This window comes from Syngnathoides biaculeatus, chromosome 11 (genome assembly GCF_019802595.1).
Source record: "Syngnathoides biaculeatus isolate LvHL_M chromosome 11, ASM1980259v1, whole genome shotgun sequence".
Classification (NCBI taxonomy): Eukaryota; Metazoa; Chordata; class Actinopteri; order Syngnathiformes; family Syngnathidae; genus Syngnathoides; species Syngnathoides biaculeatus.
Window position 1 is genome coordinate 971,404 of NC_084650.1, and position 23,535 is coordinate 994,938.

At 45.7% G+C, this 23,535-nt stretch overlaps 1 protein-coding gene across 1 annotated transcript; it reads right to left on the bottom strand.

Annotated features, from left to right (window-relative positions):
- Nucleotides 1-20,677: 20,677 nt before the first annotated feature.
- si:ch211-175m2.5 (uncharacterized protein LOC568697 homolog) lies at nt 20,678-23,465 on the bottom strand. Its single transcript, XM_061834303.1, has 5 exons — nt 23,207-23,465; nt 22,961-23,131; nt 22,789-22,888; nt 21,962-22,092; nt 20,678-21,280 (listed from the first exon to the last, which is right to left on the bottom strand). The coding sequence occupies exons 1-5, from the start codon at nt 23,252-23,254 to the stop codon at nt 20,990-20,992; spliced, it is 741 nt and encodes a 246-aa protein (XP_061690287.1). The 5' UTR covers nt 23,255-23,465; the 3' UTR covers nt 20,678-20,989.
- Nucleotides 23,466-23,535: the final 70 nt, after the last annotated feature.

Consider the following 23,535-nt stretch of genomic DNA (forward strand, 5'->3'; position numbering starts at 1 on the left):
GTGTGGTGTTGACGACGAACAATAACAGTCCCATTTTATGGACCGCGGAGATTTGATGCTTTTCTCAGAGTTGGTTTCGATGTACAGAATATACAGCAGGCGTGGCCAGACTTTTTTTTTCCTTCCCCAAGTTATACTTTTCAAGCACTCAGCTTCTTGCATTCGACCGGCGGTGGGGATGGCGGGATTGGGTGGTAGGGGGTTTGCGTGTGCACATCGTCGTAAATAGTAACCGGGAAGTGTTGTGTGCTTTCACATATACATCCATCTATCCATTTTCTTAGCTGCACAATAGTCGCAGGAATGTTGGAGCCTATCCTAGCTGTCAACGAGCAGGAGGCGAGTTTACACACATGCAGACAGGGGGAGAACATGCAAACTCTGCACACGGAAGTCCACACTGCAGCCTCATAAAATATGTTGTTGCTTATACAGTACCAGCACGAGAGGCCAGAACTAAGCAGCTACAACCCAGTAATAATAAGATGCGTGAAAAGTTCCCCTGCTGGTGAACGAGCCTCAACTGTGACAGCCACAGCTTTATCCTGTCAGGTTAACCCCATGTGAGGTTAAAGAAGGAGAAATTTGGGTTCGTTTTCTCAGTTTTGTTGCACAACACATCAGCATCTTGGTTTAGCTAGAACGAATGGTCTGTAATGCTAAGCACCGGTGACGTCAGGGGCGGGGTCAAGGATGTTTCTTCCTTGTTTGGCTGTGAAAGCTGGCACTCATCCAGATTTTGCTTGGATTTCAAAAAATTTTTATTTTCAATTTCAATTTTTTTTTCAATTAATGTTCAAAATATATGTAATAATAATATGACTTCACATTGGAGGGGTTATTGTACATATGAAATTTGGGGAGAGTCTTTCTTTAAATATCTTGTCTTTGTAGTGTATTCAGTTAAATATGGGTTGAACATGATTTCCAAATCATTGTACACCCTATTCTGTTTTTATTTAATAAAATGTCACAAGTTCATTGGAATTGGGTTTGTAGAATGCATTATTAGTGACTGTCTCTTGCATTTCATCTCTATAAAAAACAATTTAATAGGCTCAGTGGTTCCCAAGTGGGACACGATGTCTGAGACAGAGTAATAATAAAATGTTTTTCTGAAGAAAAGAACAAAAAAATGTTTTTTCTTCTGTCTGGCATCCTATCTATCCTATTTTTAGCCCAGCCCAGATGAGGGATTCAGACAGCGCCACGCTCCAGCCCTACTGTGCCGGTAGCTTAGCGGAGAGAGAGAGAAAGGAGAGAGAAGACGCATGGCACACGAGGCGGGAGTGGACTTGACTTTGATTGTGGTTTGCGCTGAACGTATCGTTTTGAAGTGTCAACTTGAACATGATTGAAGAGGTGAACGAGAAGAGAAGACTGGTCATTGTCCCCAAAACTCACCAAATCAGCCGTGGAATACTATGTTCCCTTCGTTACTACGTACAAGTGCCAGGCGGGGTTTTCAGCTCTATTAGATGTGAAGATGAAAAAACGAAATCGTCTGGAAGCTAATCATGATGTGAGAATTGCCCTTTCCAGTGTTGAACCACGTTTTGATTTATTGTGCAAAAATAAAAAGCAAGAGCATGTGAGGCACTAAAATTGAGTATTTCTTTGTACCAGAATGGCATAGCTGTGTCCAGCACTACATTTTTGGTGAAAGTTGAGGTTCAGGGTCTGAGAGCTTTTTGAACGACTCACTGGGGGTCCGGGCCCAGGTTGACTTTGGAAACCACTGGTTTAATTAGACATATGCAATGTGTTAGGTTTGAACAAAAAGTGCAATGAATGTATGAAAAAATTAATGAGTTGATGGATATTGTGAGGCAGGACATGAGGATAGTGGGTGTTAGAGAGGAGGAGGCACGAGATGGGCTTAGATGGAAAAAGATGACACGCTGTGGCGACCTCTAACGGGAAAAGCCAAAAGAAAAGGAAGATCAAAGAAAACATTCTGACTTTCACAATATATGGATTGGGATGCCACTTTTAGTCATAATAAGAGAATGCTGATCCAACAAGCCATGTAACACAATTACAGTACAAATATTTAGAATGTTACATTACGTACTTTTGTTGTCAAACTCACCAGCTGTTTTTGCCACGTCACCTAATCGACCATTAACAATGTCAAACCTTCTCCTAACCCTGGAACATAATGAACAACATGTACAAGCATAAGGGTGTCCATATATGCACTTGGCACCAGGACACTTTAGGTCGCAGTTCAATGATTGACTTTCTGGTCGTGTCATCGGACTTGGAGCTAGGTCTTGGACACTCAAGTGAAGACAGAGGCGGAGCTGTCAACTGTTCACCATCTGGTGGTGTGATTTCTCAGATGGTGGGGTTCGGGAGAGGCCAGTCTCAGCTGCAAGGGTCTGCTGAGAACATATGGCAGAATTGCCTCTCAGAAAGAGTTTCAACTCCCACCTCCGGGGGAACCTCAGCCACGTGTGGGGAGGCAGTGAACATTAAGTCAGAGAGGACAATGTTCCGCTGCTCCATAGCTGAGGTGGCCAACCAGAGCTGTGGCCATCAGGTGGTCAGCACTTGCGATGAAGGACATCCTCAAACCCGTTGGTGGATACCAGTGGTAAGGAATGATAAATTGAAAATGAGTCTCACCAGGTTAACTGTTGGCAAAGCGGAATGGAGCTTTGGTGGTCGCTGAGTCAAAAACATGGGAGGAGTTCCGTGAGGCCATATAGAAGAACTTCCAGGTAGCTTTGAGGAAATTTTGGTCACATTCCAGCATCTCAGGAGGAGGAAGCAGTGCACAAACAACATTGTGTATAGTGGGGTTGGGGCACTGCAGACCTCGACTTGGGACGTTGTGAGTCGGTGGGGAGAATACTTCAAAGACTTCCTCAAATCCACTGATACGCCTTCCAATGAAGAAGTACAGACAAGAGCGTCTGAAGTGGGCTCTCCTATTTCTGAAGTTGAGGTCACAGAGGTGGCTAAAAAGCTAAAGCAAGGCCCCAGCGTTGAATGAGATTCACCAGAAGTTCCTTAAGGCTTTGTATGTTGTGGGGCTGTCCTGGTTGGCATACTTCTGTAACATTGTTTGGACACTGGAGACAGTGCATCTGGATTGGCAGACTGGGATGGTCGTCTCCCTTTTTACGGAGGGTGACTGGATCACTCTTCTCAGCCTGCCTGGTAAGTTTCATCCAATAGTGCTGGAGAGGAGAGTCTGTCAAGGAGTGGATTCTTGGATTTAGGAGGAGCAATGTGTTCTGTTTTGTTTTTTATCATGGCCATGAGACAAGTCCTCAAAGGTGCATGGGAGTTCTTCCAACTACTCTTCACCTGTTTTGTAGACTTAGGGAAGGCATTTGACTGTGTCCCCTGATGAGTATGGGGTACCAAAACCCCCTGATATGGGCTTTTCGGTCTCCGCACAGCCAATGTCAGAACCTGATTTGCATTGCTGGCAATAAGCGAGTTTCATTTCTGGAGAGCGTTGGATTTTACCTAGGCTGCCTTTTGTTACCAATTATGGTAATAACTTTTATGGACAGAATTTCTCGACAAAGAGGGGGTCCGGTTTTGTGGCCTTAGTATTGCATCTCTGCTTTTTGCAGATGATGGGGTTCTTTTGGCTTGAAAAAGCTGTGATCTTCAGATCTCACCGGAGCACTTTGTAGACCAGTGTGAAACAGTTGGGATAAAAATAAGCACCACCAAATGTGAGACTACGATCCGCAGTTGGAAAAAGTTGAAGTGCCCTCTCCAAGTAGGAGATGAGATCCTTCCTCAAGTGGAGGAGTTGAAATTTCTGGTGGTCTTGTTCAAGAGTGAGTGAAAAATGGAATGGGAGATTGACAGGCAGATCCTTCCAGCATTTTTGTTTTCTTCCATTCTGGTAAAGACGGAGGGAAGATGAAAGGCAAAACTCTCAATTTATTGGTCGATCTACATTCCTACCCTCATCTATGGTCACGAGCTGTGGGTTGTGACCAGGAGAACAAGATCCTGGGTAAAAGTGACTGAAATTCGTTCCTTTGTAAGAGTATCTGGGCTCAGTCTTCTTGGAAGGTAACACAGTAGACCCGCTGCTTTGCCGCATTGAGAGGATTGTCTTGCAGCTCTCTTGGGAACACATTATGATCTCCTTGGAACAGCTGGAGGAAGTGCCTGGGGAGAGAAGTCTGGCCTTCCCTACTAAATCTATTGCCCCCACGACCCAAACTCGGATAAACAGATGAATTATGACCCATTTACAAGTGTTCCCTGACCTGAAACATGTTCTTTGGATAATTGGACACTAACTCTCACAAACACACTCCAAACCCCTGTAGAAAGCTTTACAGAAGAGTGGTAGTTGGGCTATCAAATTCCCAATAGTCTCCGCCTATTACAAGAACTTCTTCAAACATTGTTCAGATACTGCAGGGGGTGGACTGTGATTCTGTAACATTTTAATTTTCTAGGAATGAACATTTCTTTAATATTGGGCTACTTGCCTTAGGGGAGGCCTGTCCTTTTCTGTGTGTGTGCGTGCATGTGCGTGTGTGTGTGTGTGTGTGTGTGTGCGTCCGTAATCTAGGTTCACTTTAAGTCGATAAGACAGACATTTTCTGAAAATAATTATTCCTTTAAATAAAGCTTTGGGCTGGCTCAGCATCAACCTTTTGGATTCACATTCCATCTTCAGTATTTTAGGCTTTCCAATACAAACGATATGTAAAGTACCCTCGTATATGTGAATTTGGTGTTATATAAAACAGGGTCAATGACTGTTCTGGCACATTCATTATTATGAATTGAAAAAACAAATATAACATTCATATGTTTAATGTACATTCTATAGTTCCCATTGCACAAGTTTACAAGATTTTAACTTGCACCAAGACACCTTGATTAGTTTACAGTCCTATGAACATTTTATCCTTTTCTTTTAAATGCTGCTGACGCCAAAATATATATTGTAAAATTGGTGTTTTTAACAAAAGTAAATATAATCAATTTTATGATAATACGAGTCGGAAAAATCGAGCTGGGGGCATTTTATTAAAGCACAATGTTGAGAAAGTATGACCTGAGATCCCAGTGGTGGCCATATTGTCTGTGACATGTCCAGACATCACACTGGGTCCCTCGCATTGTAAACATACACGCGTTCAAAAAGTTCCCGGAGCCCCAACGTCAACTTTCGCCAATAATGTATTGCTGGACACAGCTATGCCATTCTGGTAGAAAGAAATACTCAATTTTAAGGACTCACGTGCTCTTGCTTTTTATCTTTGCACAATTAATTAAAACGTGGTTCAACACTGGAGAAGGGCAATTCTCACATCATGATTAGCTTCCAGACGATTTCGTTTTTTCGTCTTCACATCTAATAGAGCTGAAAACCCCGCCTCACACTTGTACGTAGTAATGAAGGGAACATAGTATTCCACGGCTGATTTGGCGACTTTTTTGAACAATGACCAGTCTTCTCTTCTAATTCACCTCAATCAATCACCTTCAAGTTGACACTTCAAAACGATACATGCAGCACAAACCACAATCAAAGTCAAGTCTACTCCTGCCTCTTGTGCCATGCGTCTTCTCTCTCCTTTCTCTCTCTCTCTCTCTCTGCTAAGTTACCAGCACTGAAGGGCTGGGGCGTGGCGCTGTCTGAATCACTCATCTGGGCTGGGCTCAAAATAGGATAGATAGGATGTGAAACATAGCGAGACAGAAGGAAAAAAAATGTTTTTTGTTCTTTTCTCCAGAAAAATGTTTTATCATTACTCTGTCTCAGACATCGGGTCGCAGACCCCCGGAAAGATGTTTTTCACCCCCTGGGGGCCCAAGGTCCCCACTTTGGGAACCACTGGACTAGATGTTAATATCCCTCTATTCATGTACATTTCGGCTCTGATGAGGCTCTGTGGGATGTTCAAATAAGTGATGGCACCCTACGGGTTCTCAAGTGGGCTTCCTTCCGTCATCAAGTGTTTCACTGATAGGCCCATGACACTCTCAAGAGGGTTCAGCAGTGAATCCCAGAGTCACAGGTTCACCCCCTAGGTGCCATCAATTCTCCTGAAGGCCCAATTGGGGTCTTTCCTCTTTATCCACAGCCACTGACTTGCCTTTTCCACCACCTTGGAGAGATCTCCGACTGCCTGCCAATGGGCCTTCCCTCAGACTCCCATCTCTCTGAATATCCTGGATATTGAGGAGGCTAGAAACCCTCTGCAGCCAACTTCCATCAGGCGTACCTCTGCTCTCCAGCCTTGCTGTTGCACTTTGGCCGCAAGTCCTGCACACCTCAGCCGGTTCTGCTCATATGCCTCCTCGAATGCCCCCTCCTAGGGCACTGAGAGCTTGTTGATGTAGACGAGCTTGAGAGAGGCAGACCAAAGCACTATCGATCTGGTCGTAGGGTGGTAGTTGCAATCTCAGATGGAAAGCAGAGCTTCTTGTCCAGTCTCATGCACTGCGCAGCTGTCCGCTATGTGGTGGCTTGTTGGTGTGGGTGGTTTGACTCGCCCCCTCATGAACAAACAGCATTGGTTGCCATTTGGCTGACAAGGGTGGGAGGGCGTTCAGCCTCATATGCTGGTTATTCAGAACACCAGCGAGACACTTCAGCACTTAGTTGTGCCACCAGGTGTAACAGCCTTGAGTAAGGCTGGTCTTGCAATCAACCAGGATGTGCTTCAGTGTTGCAGGACTTGGGCATAACAAACAGGCACTTGGGATCTTTGGCATACCACTGGTTTAGGTTCGTGGGAGAAGGCAAGACATCATATACAGCTCTGGTGGTAGAGCTTGTCCTGAATGCCTCCATCTCCCAAAGCTCTTTCCAGGTGATCTTCCTTGCTTCTACTCCTACGAAGGCCAAACACTGTCCTTGCTAGGCCTGCGACCCGGCTTGGGTGCACCTTTGTGCTTCCTCTTCATAACATACCTCCTGGACCACCAGCTTGCGCCGCTCAGCAGTAGTGGCCTTGCTTCATACAGGTCTACTCCCCCTGAGCTCAAGGCCACTCCTCCCCTGCTGCACTCAGCCAATGATGTCCTTGTGTCTGAGTGCTGCTTTTGCCTGTTCAGTTACAGCCACTGTGTCCGCCTTGCTGCAGGCCTTTGGCCATTTGATCAGTCGTCTACGCCCCTGGATCTTTCTCTTGGCTTGGAATGAATGAATTATTTTAATTAATTTTTTTGTCATTGTTGATCTTTGATTGATACAATAATACCACATCAATGAAGGATGACGCTAGTAGTGCCATGGCATGGGCATATACAATATGGCTACAAATGGAACATTGTATTTCCCTTGTATTGATGATGTGACTGTGAATAAAAGCATCAGGAATATTATCTGCTCATATGCTGCCAAATGATTCATTGAACGGGACTTAACAGTCCAGATGGCTAGCATACCACGAAAGTAACCAAAAGATTTTACAAGGCAAACAACTGGAATAAACAAGTTAATCACCAGACCTGCATACTATTGAACATGTATTTCATTTGCAAATGACAAATTGAAGAGAGAGTGCCCAGAGAAAAGGAAGGAAATGAAGTAGTGGAGGACTGGCAGAACATCACAAATGAAATCTAACATCTGATGATGTCTATGTGTTCCAGACTTCGGGCTTTAGTTGACTACAGAGGATTCGCAACTAAGTATTTAAAAGTGAAAGTCTGATTCATGATCGTTTATTTTTCCAATTACCTCTGTTCCCTAAAAAAATGGGAGGCACAATGTGTGTAGTACAAAGTGTTGTAATTCCTTCATCATACACCGAATGTGGATGAAATTACTTCAAAAATATAGCTGAAGAGGTGTAGTTCAAGCACATCATGTTTGTTTAATTTCAAGTCAATTGGGGTGGTGCCTTCATTAAAAAAAATGATAACTGTGTTTATGTCGCTATGTTTAAGGAACTGACTGTATGGTGCAAGGAGTAGGTATTAATTAACAATAGTGGCAGGCTATACATCATATCCCATTGAAAATTATCATATTTACTATTTTATGCTTTTGAACATGTACATCAGTATCTGTTATTGTAAACTGCTTATTCCCCTTGCAGACAATTTGGCTGGTTGTTAGGCCATTAGGTACTGGCGCCATGCACACGATTAGCTTTGTGCTGTACAGTATAGTGTTAACAAAACACAAGCCAGTTGTAGAGGTATTATTTGGTACATCAATCATGATCAATCATGCCAGAAATGACATATTAAATACATACAAACATATATCCAGATGGCATGGTGAAGCAACTGGTTAGAGCACACCTCACAGACCTCACAGTTCTGAGGACCCGGACTCAAATCCCAGCCACGTCTATGAGGAATTTGCACGTTTTCCCCATGCTTGTGTGGCTTTTCTCCAGGCACCCAGGTTTCCTTCTACATCCCCATAATATGCATTAATTGGAGACTAAATTGCACCTCGGTCTAACTGTGTGTGCAACTGTTGTCTGTCTCTATGTGTCCTGCGATTGGTGGGATACCAGTTCAAGGTGTACGCCACCTCCTGCCCGTTGATAGCTGGAATAGGCTCCAGCACAACTGTGACCACTGTGAGGATATGCAGCTCAGAAAATGGGAGGATGGATGGATATCGTCACTCGGATCGCAGGTGGGGTGTAGCCTATCCCAGCTATCTTCGGCGAAAGGTGAGGTACAACTAGAACTGGTCACCAAGGTACATTAAAAAAAACAAACAACAACCATTTGTACTCACATTCACACAAACTGGGAAATTAGTCTTCACTTATTGCATAGTTTTTGGGATGGAGGAGGAAACTCCACTGCCTGGAGAAACACATGCAGGCAAGGGACACCAGATGCGAGTTATTGTCTCGCCTTGCCTGTTGTTCCTCTGATTGTTTTGGTGAATGACATACACAGTAAAAAAAAAAGGTTCTTATTCGGATAGGAGCGGAAAGTTACCATCCCGGCCCAGGACCAGATTGCGAGGGGGGCAGCCACTTCTACCATGGTCCCATACATATAAAAACCCTGTGTTACTGGGCAGCCGTTGTCTTCTTCTTGGGTCATTTTGTCAGAAGACACACGTCTCGTGTGCAGCAGATGCCAAGATAAGACCCAGATGTCTGTATTGCACATTCATTTGTAATAAATCCATTTGCTGTTGACTTTGTCTAATCATTAGTCATCTCTTCCTCGATCATCGAACATGCTGTAGGAATAATTGTGATCATAATTATCATACATCTGCTTCCAATAAAGAAATGCTTTGCTCTGCTCTAGATAACGTGGCAGCCTCCGAGCAGGAGATACCAAGAACAAAAATATCTAATCATCAGAACTGTTAGAACTGCTGCCTGTTAAAGAAATGATGACCGCAGATGTATTCAGCAATCTTCCACACATGCATTTTCACATGAACAAACATGTACACCTTGTTTCAAACTGTTTTGCTTGTCGTCTCCTTTTTGTAACATCCATGCAAATAAGGGGTGTCTTATAACTAAATAAATAGAGGTGCTGAGGAGAAGATAATCAGAGAGTACAGTGGTGAATTGTACGAGACAGTTCCTCTCCTCTCTCCTCGCGACACTTGAACTGGTGTCTTTGCTTCCTTTTTTGTCCTGTTTAATGAATGTCTGATTGGTGAACCTGACAATTACTTGGTCCTTCGAGCCAGATCTCAAGATACCTGAGGTTTTCAGGGGCTGAGTTGACGTCCAGGCAAAGACAGTGGCCAAGGCACTTGAGACCCTTTCCGGGACTGGGCCTCGACTTTGCATCTGGAGGCTGAGGGTTGACGAGAAGCCGAAGGAAGTAAAGGCATCTCTGGTGAGTAGGAAACTCCCACACTCATGAGGAATGAGTGAATGCATGTCTGGGTGACTGCAGCAGAACGAAACCTCAAGAATACAAGTCCCTATTGAGTAGACTAATTAGTCTATAAAACTGAGAAAAGAGCAAGGTGTGTCCTGTACGTGAGCTCCGTGAAACGTGTGCATGTGTAAAAGTATGAGTGGAGGTTTGCTACCTCATTTGAACAGGAAATTGAGTGACAACTGTTTGAGGATGCAGAGGTAAAAATTCTCCGCCACTTGTGGTAGAAGCTTGAGAATTACCTCAAACAGAACGTAATTGTCACGCTGTTTAGGGGGAAGTCAGTAGAGTCACCCTAGGTGAACCACTGACTCCAAAAGGGGAAAAACAAATAGCAAAATAGTTGAAACAGAACATCTGAAAGAAAAAAAATAATAATGTGTAAGGACTAGAAGTTTGTAGAAAGCCAATGTCCTACTAAAATAAAACATCTCAATTTGTGGATAACACAATATGACTTTGCTGGCCAGCTCAACATACAAACAAAATATATATGTTAACCTGCAGGATAAAATAAGAGAAACACACACACACACCACACACACACACACACACACAAAATTGACTCAAGATGAGTCGGCCATAAAAGGTATCACAGCTCATAAAGTTGATGTAACATAATTCGTCCAGGGAACGGAAGACTTGAGAAAATCTTACCACTTAAATGGTGTGGAAGTACAACAAATTTGGATGACAGCAAAGTACTTTCTCACAGCAGCAGTGAGTTCAAGGGTTAATATCGCGCAGTTCTGCTAGATTTAGACAAAAAGCACATTTTTCTGCCATTGGAAGAGCAAAATAAAACAAGAATGAACCATTTGAAGAATTGGAATGACTGCATGTTTTAAAGCATTCCTGAAGATCACACTCCAAGGAGTGTGTATCATGGGCAATTAAAAAATGCTCTTCATGCGAATTCAAACAATCCTACAAAACAATGGATTGAAAAACATTGGTCTGATAATCCGACTGGCAGCCTGTAACAATACGTTAACCAAGCACTACACGCAGAAAGAGTGCTACAAAATAATAAAACAAAGTTGACAGCTTTCTGACAGAGGAAGGAGAAATTTATGGAGCTTTATGTGAAACATTTAATAATTGTGGCCGCAGATAAGGATGAGAGCAGCCATCTCCCCATCAAAAATGTCACAACTAATGCTCCCAAAATGCAACTTTTTAATTTGCCCCATATGTTTGTTGGGAAGAGATGGCTTGCTGAAACTAGGACTAGGCTTAATTCCCTCTTTGACAGGAAATCTCGAAGTAAAAATAAAAAAAGGAATTACTGGGAGGACAGTTAAATATCTTACAAAATAGGAATCCAGCACTCTATTATTACATCTTACATATTCCAAGCAAACCTCCCACAAGAACAGGAGATTTCTTGCTGCAAACAGCTCAAGACATAATTGAACAACCACAAAATGACGTCGGAAGTGACTCATTGCATGTGACTATGCAGTATAAGATACTGTAAACGTATAACAGCCCACACCAGACAAAATCATGATTGATTATCTGGTATATCAGTCGTGGTGGCAGGAACAAGACTGACTGACAAACTAAATGCACTACACAAGGAATGGACACCACCACACACATCATTACAACGCGAGTGGAAGAGTCCGGAAAAAAAGTTTTGAACATGCACAAAAGTTCTCACCAAGACCATCAATGTTTAATTTTAAACGCTGCAAGTTCAAGAACATCCGTGGAACGTTTTACTAAAGTTCGCCGAGCGTTGCATGCGTTTGCCTATCGTTAGTCAGTCGTAGCTCTAGCTTTACTTTGTTGTTACTTTACGTTTGCTTTGCAGTCAACGGCTCACTGGCAACCTGTCAACGCCCAGAGATAGCGAGGGTGAAGGACTTTGAATATTTAGGGTCAACAATCCAGAGCAACGGTGAGTGTGGTAAGGAAGTGAAGAAACGGGTCCTAGCAGGTTGGAACAGCTGGCGAAAGGTGTCTGGTGTGTTATGTGATAGAAGAATCTCTGCTAGGATGAAGGGCAAAGTTTACAAAACAGTGGTGAGGCCGGCCATGATGTACGGATTAGAGATGGTGGCACTGAAGAAACAACACAAAGCAGAACTCAAGGTAGCAAAAATGAAGATGTTGAGGTTCTCACTCGGAGTGAGCAGGTTGGATAGGATTAGAAATGAGCTCATGAGAGGGACATCCAAAGTTGGATGTTTTGGAGACAAGATTCGAGAGAGCAGACTTCGATGGTTTGGACATGTTCAGAGGTGAGAGAGTGAGTATATTGGTGGAAGGGTGCTGAGGATGGTGCTGCCAGGCAAAAGAGCGAGAGGAAGACCACAGAGAAGGTTTATGGATGTGGTGAGGGAAGACATGAGGGCAGTTGGGGTTAGAGAGGAAGATGGAGAAGATAGGCAAAGATGGCAAAAGATGACACGCTGTGGTGACCCCTAACGGGACAAGCCAAAAGGAAAAGAAGAATTGAAGGTGTGAATGTGATTGTTCATGTTTGTTTGTTTTTATGTTCCCTGCAATCGGCAAGCAACCAGTTTAGGGTGTACCCTGCCTCTTTCCCAGTTACAATAGGCTCCAGCATGGCCGCGACCCTAGTGAGGACAAGTGGTACGGAAGGTGAATGAATGAATTATTTTTGGATACGTGATGTGTTTTTTGAAAGGATCCACCTATTTGAATGATAACGGTACCTTGGGTATTATACGGCAGTCTCAAATTCCTCTTATTCCACGCACTTTCCGGGGTGGGGGATGGGAATGACATCTGTCAGGTCTTAGTAGTCTCTGAGTAGTGAGTAGTCTCTCACCCTCCCACTTATACTATACAGTGCATTGCCCTTCTGGGTTTTTTTTTTTAGGTTTGCCAGCTAAACTTTGGAATGAGGTTGTTGCATTTTTTTGTTGAATTCCAAGTTTTGTTGCAATGAGCGTATCTTTTGTGCTGAAGCTTGACTGGGAGACACAATGGAAAGCCAATAAATGTAGTGTCATGCACACCTCTTAAAGAACAGTATGCGGTTTGATGAGCCATTAGCTTGAATTATAGATAAATACATAGTAGCCTTGTAAATACGAGTCATCACATTTGGCATTGCTTTGTTTTTTTTTTGACCGCTACACTTTGTGCCATTGCCTTTGTGCTGCTTACAAAACTTTTAGTAGTTTTCAATGAAGAGTTAGAGGCCATGTCAATCTGCACTTTATTTGTGATCACATATCCGCTGATTACATTATCCCATTCACAATGTGACTGATTATTTTCTAGGATGCTGTACAATGACAAGTAACTCAAGGTTCTCAATTTCAAGGCTGATTCTGATGATTTGTGGCCCCAAATGTTTCAAATTGAAAATTCTCATTTCCTCTGCCCTTGTCAGTCACAAGCTCTTCAAACTGTCATGAATCCTTCTTCCCCAACTCCACTTGTGGTGCCCCTGACCCCAGTTAAAGGAGAAATTTGTTCACATCTTCTACCAAACACAATTCGTTGAAATCTTTGAGAACTTTTTGCCTATCCTCTGTCCCGCATCCTAATAATTCATTGAGCTGTTATTTGGTTAATTCCCTCAGGACATATTGATTGTTTTCATAAAAATGGTTCCTTTCAGTAAAGCAGGAGAGCTTGAAAGCTAATGTGATGCATCACCAAATGAAAGAGCAGTCCTCAGGTTGCCTAGAATGGTCTGATTTTCACGAGAGAACATGGGTGGTGCTAGGTTTTGAGGTTTGGGGTGGCTTAGCCACTACACAAAAGTTTTGTGTATGGGGCCCAAAACCATAATCACCCAAAACTGTCATGATCCTGGATTCCAGCCAGGGCTGGGCGTGGCCATCTAATCGGAAGGGTCACACCTGCGCCTCATGACCTCCGATTAGACCCAGTACATATAGGACCCGGGGGACGACAGAGACTCTGCTAGATCGTTGCCTCTCATGCCTCGTTCCCGCACTACCGTACTCCTGACGTCTACCTCCCGTGTACCGACCAACGCCTGTCTCCCGACCTACCCCGTAAGCCTGCCGTTACTGATCTTGCTGCTTGTTTGGACTGACTCCCTGGTAACCGACATTGGAACGAATAAAGGCTTATTCCGCACTGCTTACCTCTCACCTGAGTCGTGCATTTGGGTCCACCCCCGAGTCTCGTCCGTGACAGAACGATCTAGCCAAGAACATGGACCCAGCCGACTCTGAAGCCATTCGCCGTGCGCTGCAAGTGCAGGGCAAACGCCTGGGTGAGCAAGAGGCTGCCCTCCAGGGTATGACTCACCAGATCCAGGAGCTCTGCACCCAGCTGCAACCGTGGCTAGCCTCCCAAGCTAGCGCGGCCGCTCCTGTGCCTCCCCGTGCCACCATCACTCCGCTCTCTCGACCAGAGCGGTTCTCAGGCGACTCCGGTAACGTCAAGCCCTTCCTGGAGCAGTGCCATCTCCATTTTGAGCTGCAAGCTTCCGCTTTTCCCACGGACCGCTCCCGGATCGCCTTCATCATTTCCCACATGACAGGGAGGGCGGAGGCATGGGCCACCGCCGAGTGGAGCCGTAACGCGGAGACCTGCCGCTCATGGGCGAGCTTCGTCTGCGCGCTCACCCAAGTGTTCCAGTATGCGGCTCCGGAACGCCAGGCGGCGTCGTCACTCATGACAATTCGCCAGGGGCGTCGCCGTGTGTCCGACTACGCCATTGAGTTCCGGATTCGGGCTGCCGAGAGCCGCTGGAATGAGGAAGCCCTCCATGACGCGTTTTACGAGGGACTGTCCCCACAGATCCGTGGTCACCTCGTGGCCATGGATCTTCCGCCTTCGCTTAACTCCCTCATCGCATTGGCCCTCAAGGTGGACCAGCGCCTCACCGTGCAGAGACAGATGGAGGGCCTGAGGGAGGAGGAGAGGGAGAGTCGCAGTCCGGTTGTTTCCGCTTCCCGGCCACCCGTGTTGTCAGCTTCACCGGAAGCCATGCAAGTGGAGGGGCTTGGCAGCTCAGCAGAGGAGCGCTTACGTCGGCGACGAGAGGGACGCTGTTTTTACTGCGGGCGTTTGGGACACTTGATCGCCCGTTGCCCGACTCGACCAGGGCATTCTGACATCAGGATCGCTACTCCGGTGAGTGTGCGGTACACCGCGACAGGGTCAGGGAGGTCCCTTCTTCACCTCACCTTGGGAACGGACTCCCGTTCATGCTCTGTGACGGCTTTCATAGATTCTGGGTCGGAAGCAAACCTGATAAATCCCCGCGTGGTCGAGGAGCTGGGGGCGGCAACCTTCCCCACACAACGGTTTCGTCACGCCTATGCCGCCAACGGCGAGTTCCTTTGTCGGGTTACACATCGTACTCAGACGCTACGTATGAGCTTTCCGGACGCTCACTCGGAGCGAATTAGCTTTCATGTCTTCGACACACGTAGTAGCGACATAATCTTGGGCAGTCCGTGGCTCAAAGAACATAATCCGCACATATATTGGACCACGGGTCAGATCAAGACTTGGGGTGAGGACTGTCTCAGTCGTTGTTTCGCTGTCCGGAGAGACAGGGGTATTCAAGTCGCGCCGGTTCGGCTAACAGAACCTGGTACCGCCCTGGACCTGACCGCAGTGCCCTCCTGCTATCATGACCTACGGGAGGTCTTCTCTGAATCTAACGCAAAGTCTCTACCGCCACATCGGTCATACGACTGAGCGATTGAACTCCTGCCAGGCACCTTTCCTACCAGAGGGAAACTGTACTCTTTAACAGGACCAGAGCATCAAGCCATGAGGGACTACATCGAGGACTCGCTGGCAGCCGGACTCATTCGCCCCTCATCTTCACCAGCCGGTGCGGGGGGTTTTTTTGTCAAGAAGAAGGACTCCACGCTGCGACCCTGCATCGACTACCGAGGACTGAACGACATCACAGTCAAGAACAGGTACCCTTTGCCGCTTATCTCTACAGCATTCAAACTCCTCCAGGGAGCCCGGATCTTCACCAAGCTCGACTTGCGCAGCGCTTACCATCTGGTGCGGATTCGGGAAGGGGATGAGTGGAAGACGGCGTTCAACACCCCCACAGGGCACTATGAGTATCTTGTGATGCCCTTTGGACTGACAAACGCTCCGGCCGTCTTTCAGAACTTCATTAACGACGTGCTCCGGGAGTTCCTGAAAGGATCTGTCTTTGTTTACCTGGATGACATTCTCATCTTTTCAGCAGACCTAGCCTCTCACATTCAACAAGTCCGAGAGGTGCTCCGGCGTCTGCAGCAGCACCAATTATACGTGAATATGGATAAGTGTGAGTTCCACCAGGCATCCGTGTCCTTCCCGGGCTTCGTCCTGGCTGAGGGAGAGATACGGATGGATCCCGGGAAGGTCGACGTGGTGCTGCGGTGGCCTACCCCCACCAACAGGAGGGACGTGCAGAGGTTCTTGGGATTTGCCAATTTCTATAGGAAATTCATAAGGAACTTCAGTTCCGTGGCCGCTCCTCTGCATTCACTCACTTCGGCAAATACCACCTTCGACTGGTCCGGGACCTGCCAGGAGGCCTTCGGCAGGCTCAAGGCAAGTTTCACTACTGCGCCCGTTCTCATTATTCCGGATCCCGATAACCAGTTTGTGGTGGAGGTGGATGCATCGAATTCAGGAATCGGAGCAGTCTTGTCGCAGAGGAGTCCCAGGGATGGAAGGATTCACCCGTGCGCGTTCCTGTCGAGAAAGTTGACCCCAGCTGAGAGGAACTACGACGTGGGAGATAAGGAACTGATGGCGGTCAAGAGCGCGTTGGAGGAGTGGCGGCACTGGCTGGAGGGCTCGCAAGTACCGTTCGTTGTCTTCACGGACCATAAGAACCTTGAATACCTGAAGTCCGCAAAGAGGTTGAACGCCCGTCAGGCCAGGTGGGCTCTATTTTTTACCCGCTTCCACTTTAAGGTGTTTTACCGCCCAGGCTCCAAAAACGGCAAGCCGGATGCACTCTCACGGATCCACGAGGAAGGGCGCACTGATTCAGACGCCGCTACTATCCTGCCAGCGGGGTGCTTCGTGTCCGGGTTCACCTGGTCGATCGAGTCGCGGGTGAAGGAGGCCCTGGAAGAGGATTGTCCGTCGGGCCGTCTTTTCGTCATTCCATCTCTGCGGGGAAACGTCATCAACTGGGCCCATACCAACAAGACGGTCTGCCACCCGGGTATGGCGAAGACACGGTCAGTGGTCGAACAAAGGTTCTGGTGGCCTAACCTCACCAAGGATGTAAGGGAGTTCGTCAACGCCTGCCCGGTGTTTGCTGCCAATAAAACTTCCCGCCTACGGCCCGTTGGTGAGTTGCAACCCCTGTCCATCCCCTTTCGTCCGTGGTCACACATCGCGATGGACTTCGTTACTGGCCTGCCGCCTTCACAAGGGAACACAGTGGTGCTGTCCATAGTGGACCGTTTCTCCAAGATGGTCCACTTCGTGCCGCTCCCGAAGATCCCGTCGGCCAAGCAGACAGCCCAGTTGGTATTAGACGAGGTCGTCCGTTACCACGGTCTACCCCAGGAGATCGTTTCGGACAGGGGTCCGCAATTCAGCGCCCGTTTCTGGAAGGAGTTCTCCAACCTCATCAGCGCTTCAGCAAGTCGGACATCGGGTCATCACCCAGAGTCTAATTGCCAGACTGAGAGGATTAACCAGGAATTAGAGACCGGTCTTCGATGTCTGGTATCCAGGGACCAGAGCACGTGGAGCCAGCACATCAAGTGGGTGGAGTATGCCCACAATTCCCTACCCTCCGCTTCAACTGGTATGGCTCCACTCCATGTCGTGCATGGGTATCCTCCGTCCCTGTTTCCTCCACTGGTCACAGAATCCACAGTTCCGTCGGCCCTGGCCGTGGTGCGACGCTGCAAACGGACCTGGGAAGCAGCTCGGAGGACACTGCTGCGCATGAGCAGCGCCTACAAGGCCGCAGCAGACCGCAAGAGGAGGGCCACACCAGAGCTCAGAGTGGGACAGCGAGTGTGGCTCTCCACCAAAGATGTCCCGCTGCGGACGGAATCCCGCAAACTTGCTCCCAGGTTCGTTGGCCCGTTCCCTGTTTCCAAGGTTATTAACCCGGTCGCCGTCTCGTTGAAACTGCCCAGGTCGATGAGGGTGCACCCTACGTTCCACGTCAGCAGACTTCGCCCGAATCGCACGTCGTCGCTGGCTCCTCCGCTCAAGTCCCCCCCGCCCCCCCGCATGGTCGACGGTGGGTTGCTGTCTTCCCGCCGCAGAGGGAGGGGGGTCCGGAGGAGCGCTCTTGGATTCCCTCCCGCTTCGTCGTGGACCGCTCCCGCATCAGGGACTTTCACGCGGCTCACCCTGATGCGCCTGGGCCGTCCAGAGCCGACAGTTGGGGGGGGGGGGGTACTGTCATGATCCTGGATTCCAGCCAGGGCTGGGCGTGGCCGTCTAATCGGAAGGGTCACACCTGCGCCTCATGACCTCCGATTAGACCCAGTACATATAGGACCCGGGGGACGACAGAGACTCTGCTAGATCGTTGCCTCTCATGCCTCGTTCCCACTCTACCGTACTCCTGACGTCTACCTCCCGTGTACCGACCAACGCCTGTCTCCCGACCTACCCTGTAAGCCTGCCGTTACTGATCTTGCTGCTTTTTTGGACTGACTCCCTGGTAACCGACATTGGAACGAATAAAGGCTTATTCCGCACTGCTTACCTCTCACCTGAGTCGTGCATTTGGGTCCACCCCCGAGTCTCGTCCGTGACAAAAACACATATTACCTAATCATTTTGGGGGGCTTGAGAAGTTTTTAGGGGAGCTGAAGCCTCCCAAAAGTAAACGTTGTGACACCCCTGCTGCAGTGTACTGGGCGCAGCTTAGCTCTACTAAGATCAGTTTTTCATTTCAAAATAGTACATTCATTTTCTGAGCCGCTTATCCTCATGAGGGTCATGGGAGTGGTGGAGCCTATCCCAGCCTGTCATCAGGCGGGAACTGGTTGTCAGCCAATTGTGGAAAATTCAAAACAGTTTTCTAAATCAGATTAATTGAAAAAATTATTATGGATAAATAATCGTGAGTTGCACCCCTAGAGACTATCCATGTCAATATGGGTACAAACCATGCAGTGAAAACGGGCAATTAAGCCCTAAAATCCATCAGGAGAGAAGCCTGTCTGTCCTGCCTTTGCTTATCTGATATATGCTGGAAGTAAAGACGCATTTTCAAAAACATAATGCAGAAGGAAGCACTGAAATGATATTCATATTCATGGAACACACGAGTAAAATGAGCAAAACATCTGAGTCTGCCAAAAAATGGTCTTGCCACTCTTCAAGGACGAAGAAACTTCTGAGATTGTTTTGAGTCATCCACTTAATCATTGTTTCAAACAAATGTGGTGTGAATGCGTGAAGACTGCATGAAATGATGCCAAATCTTAAACAAGATCACAGTGTAAAAACAACCTTGCTTGTCTGATATCAAAGCCATCAATTTCAATGTGCCCAGAGAGACAGAAAATCAGGCCACAGACTCCCATAGAGGAAAAGAAACATACAAAATAAGACACAAGTAGAACCCATTTATGCACACATAAACAAAAATAGTACAAGCTTAAATCGTTCTCTCTGAGGAAATATGAGAAGTCACATGACTCGTAATCCAAATGGGACGTAATCTGAGTGAATGTGCTTTTGGATTATCAATCTGTTACCTTCTAATCTGAAATGAGAGTTTATGAAGGAGCCTCAGTATACTCTGTGCAGATACAGCAGTGTTTCATAGATCACCATACATAACAGTTGTGCTGTTTGCCCAATCAAGATACGATCAAGATACTGGTTGGAATACAGACCAGCATCATTTCAGAACAAAAGCTTCATGAAAAAAACAGTTCAAATTGACGAATATGTGCTGCCATTAAGGCTGAAAGTAGAGTATAAAGAACGACATGAAAACAGCATCACACAGCAAAACCTTCCTGGTCGTATTATTGGTAAAACAACCTACTTGTAACATCACACAGCATATTAAACACTTTAAAACACAAAAAGACATAAATAAATTTGTTCACTATTTCAATTTACCTTTATCCTCAACTAAGTCACTTTATTCTCCTTCTGTATAAAGCCCCATTTCCTCATTATTCAAATTGTTTTCATTATTAATATATTTTTAGAAAATTGTAGGAAATATTTATATATATATACATTTTATACATTAATTGGCCAATTCTACTTTATACCATATAATATTTTCATGTTTGAAAAACATTCATAAAGGTTATTAGTTTTACAGAAGTGGAAAAACATACGTGTATGTCATACTTACATCCATCCATTTTCTGAGCCGCTTATCCTCACGGGGGCTGCGGGAGTGCTAGAGCTCAACTCAATCTATCTTTGGACAGAAGGTGGGGTACACCTTGAATTGGTTGCCAGCTAATCACAGGGCACAAAAACATACAACTATTTGCACTCACAATCAACCCTAAGGAAAATTTTTCATCTCCAATGAATGTGTGTTTTTGGTACGTGGGAGAAAACCGAAGTTGCCAGAGAAAACCCACGCAGGGATGGGGAGAACATGCAAAGAGCACACAGGCAGGGCTGGGATTTGAACCCCAGTCCAGAGACCTGTGAGGCCAATGTTCTCAACAGTTTAACCAGTTGCTTCACAGTGCTGCCTTCACATTTAAACACACACAAATATAAAATTAGTCATTTTGAAAGAGCCAACGTACTGGAATTGTGTTTGTGCAAATTTGACTGGAAGTAGAATCTCGTGGATATTTTTACTCTATGAATGTGGATCGCTCCAACAATATGATGTTGTGATGCCACCTAGTGTTGACAATCACACTAATAATAGTACAACACTGCAGCGTAAAGGAAACATCTGTAGTTTATTCAGAATACAGTGTAAAAATTGCCCCTCCACTGAGAAACTGTAATACAGAACACAAAATTTGAATGTTAATTTTTTTTTTCCAACAATGCGAGAAACTAAAGACTGCATGGATTGGGAAATCAATAAAGATTTAAGAAGAGTTAAAGGTTAGTTTTCTGAAAAGGTGATACCCAAAAGTGATCATTTCTTCATTGCATGCCAAATATGGAACATATCATTACTAGAATTAGGTTTAGAAGTAGTCTATGACTGATAATATCTTGGCTCAAATTAAATTTGCCTGCAATATCACTTGCTGCATTTGCCAGCCTCGTCTTTGCCCCTGTCCCGCGGTATGCGGCCCATGTTGTAAAACTCCAAGTTTGGCCGCATGTCAGTGAGGTGGGCGAGTCGGTTAGACATTGAGAAGAAGGCTGCAATGGCAGCAATGTCCCAGGCATCCTCGCAATCAAAGCCAACTTGCTCCAAAGACTTAAAGTGCTGTTCTGTGATAGTGTCCGCGCGGCACACGGCCATCGCAAAATCCAACATGGCACGTTCTCGCGGTTGCAGCTCTGCGCTCTCATAGTTGACGACAACCTGAGGGAGAGGTCAGGCGTACATGAGGATATTCCCATGTGAGCTATCAGCAGAAAATGTACTAAAAGTTAAGTATGCCATACATTAATGAACACGATACGAAATGCAAGTGTTGAGTAAATATGTACAATGACAATGAACAAGACTCCCCCCGCCTTTCCCTAATGCCCTGAGAAAATAAATCTGGACCGAGCTTCATTGAGAAGTATTAAGCTGACTCTGCTGGTTACATCCATCAATTCCCCTCACCTCTTATCCTCACTTGGGGTTGGGGTGGGCTGGCACCAATCGCAGCAGATTTTGTGCAAGAGGCAGGGTACACCCCGAACTATTTACCAGCCAATGGAAGGGCACAGCTATAAAAACAACCATTCACACCAACGTACAATTAACAGTCCTTAATTAACCTACCCATGCGCTTTTTTTAGTAAGTGGGAAGAAACCAGAGTACCCGGAGAAAACTCACACGGGCCCAAGAAGAATATGTCAATTTAACACAGGCGAGGCTGGATTTGAACCCACAAATGTGAGGCAGATTTCCTAACCACTTGTCTGCCCTGCTTGCTTTGTATCTCTAACTATCCATTTTTGTTTTTGTGTACTACAACAGAAAGGTATCTGATGAAACCAATTAAACGTCAATTACACGAGAGGAAAGTCAGTTGATGTTATTGATGATACCTGGTCTGAAAGGGTGGGGTTCTTTGAGTATATCCGGTGAAGTGCACTATGGGAAACCACACAGTAAAGGCACTTATTATGAATGCTGGTGGCCACCACAATCAGCTCACGATCTGCCTTGGTGAGTCCACCTGGAAGACAAAGAATCTCAGTAGATATTGACCTATTGATAGGTTCCCAATTACCCGTCATGCCATGAAACAGCCGCCATCTTGTGTGTCATAGAGGTCAGAGAACATTGGTGATATGTGAAGTTTTTTTTTCTATCATTAATTTATCCGATTGGTCTAAGAGTTATGACGTCGTAGAAAAAGTGACTCCTGGGACTGTGGTGACGTCATCGGAAACCTATCCATACAAACTTTGACGGCATTATGCACTTAACTTGCTAAGCAAATGAATTTCAAAGATATAGAAAGGCAACAGACATTTTGTGGCTTTTTTCCCCCATCTGCTTTTGTAAACAGTAATTTGTCTATTGGGATCATCTCTAATAAAAATATATAGTATCAACATTTTTGTTTTAAACGGAGAAACAACTCCATTGAATGGAGGGATTTAGTGTGGAATTTATTTTGTCAATTAGTCCTACTGTTTCCCAACAATTGGCCTAAGTACAGAACAGTTCACTTAGAAACCCTTTGTAGATACACTAGTTAAATTTCAAACTCGATGAGACAGCGTGCACTCCTTATACACACCCACTTGAACTATTTGTATACAAAACACAATAGTTTTCCATAAGTCCCCTTTAAACAAAGCATGACAGACAATATGTATTGAGTATCCTACTTGTTGTTTTAAAAAAGAAAGACAAGTAAACACACCTGTTTCCTTGTTCATGAGTTCGTTGTAGTAAGAGAAAAAGGCTCGAAACTCTGAAGGTCTATGAGAGAGGACTTTAAAAACATTGGGTAAGAAGCCTCCCTGTAAACAAACGAGTTGCAGTCACACCTTGTTGAAGTTCAATTTGGAGGCCTTTTTTTAATTTTTATCTACCTTAGACTCTACTTCCTCCATCAGTTCCACTATGTCATACGGCAAGTCTTTCTTGTAGGGAACTGGATAGCGACTGATTTTCTGCGGAGTATCATTTGAGAAAAGTCTTGCTACGGAGGGAATCTCCTCCGTTCGCCTGGGCAGAAGCAGGAAGCCCGACCGCGGGGATATCTGGACGGAACCAAGACAGTTACAAGAGACACACGGACAGCAAACGCATAACGAATTATTTGATTGGGAACTTACAAGGCGAGTGGACAACAGCAAGAATCTCCGGACGAATGTACTCCCCATTAGATCCCGTTTTTATTTGCAACGAGCAAATAGAAGCTGGAAGACTGACACAAGAAGCTACCTTTTTTAAAAACAGATTTTCACTCTGTCGCTAGCAGAAACGTTTTATATATAGAATAGTGTATATATGTATATATTACTGCTGGTCATGGCAACTTTAACAGCTATCCAATCGCAGTACAGGGTTATGGGTACGCCTATCTCCCAACTCGTCATGAAAAGGGGCGGTCTTGCCGGGCGTCACTTACTTGCGCCGCCTTTTACAACAGTTTACCTCACTT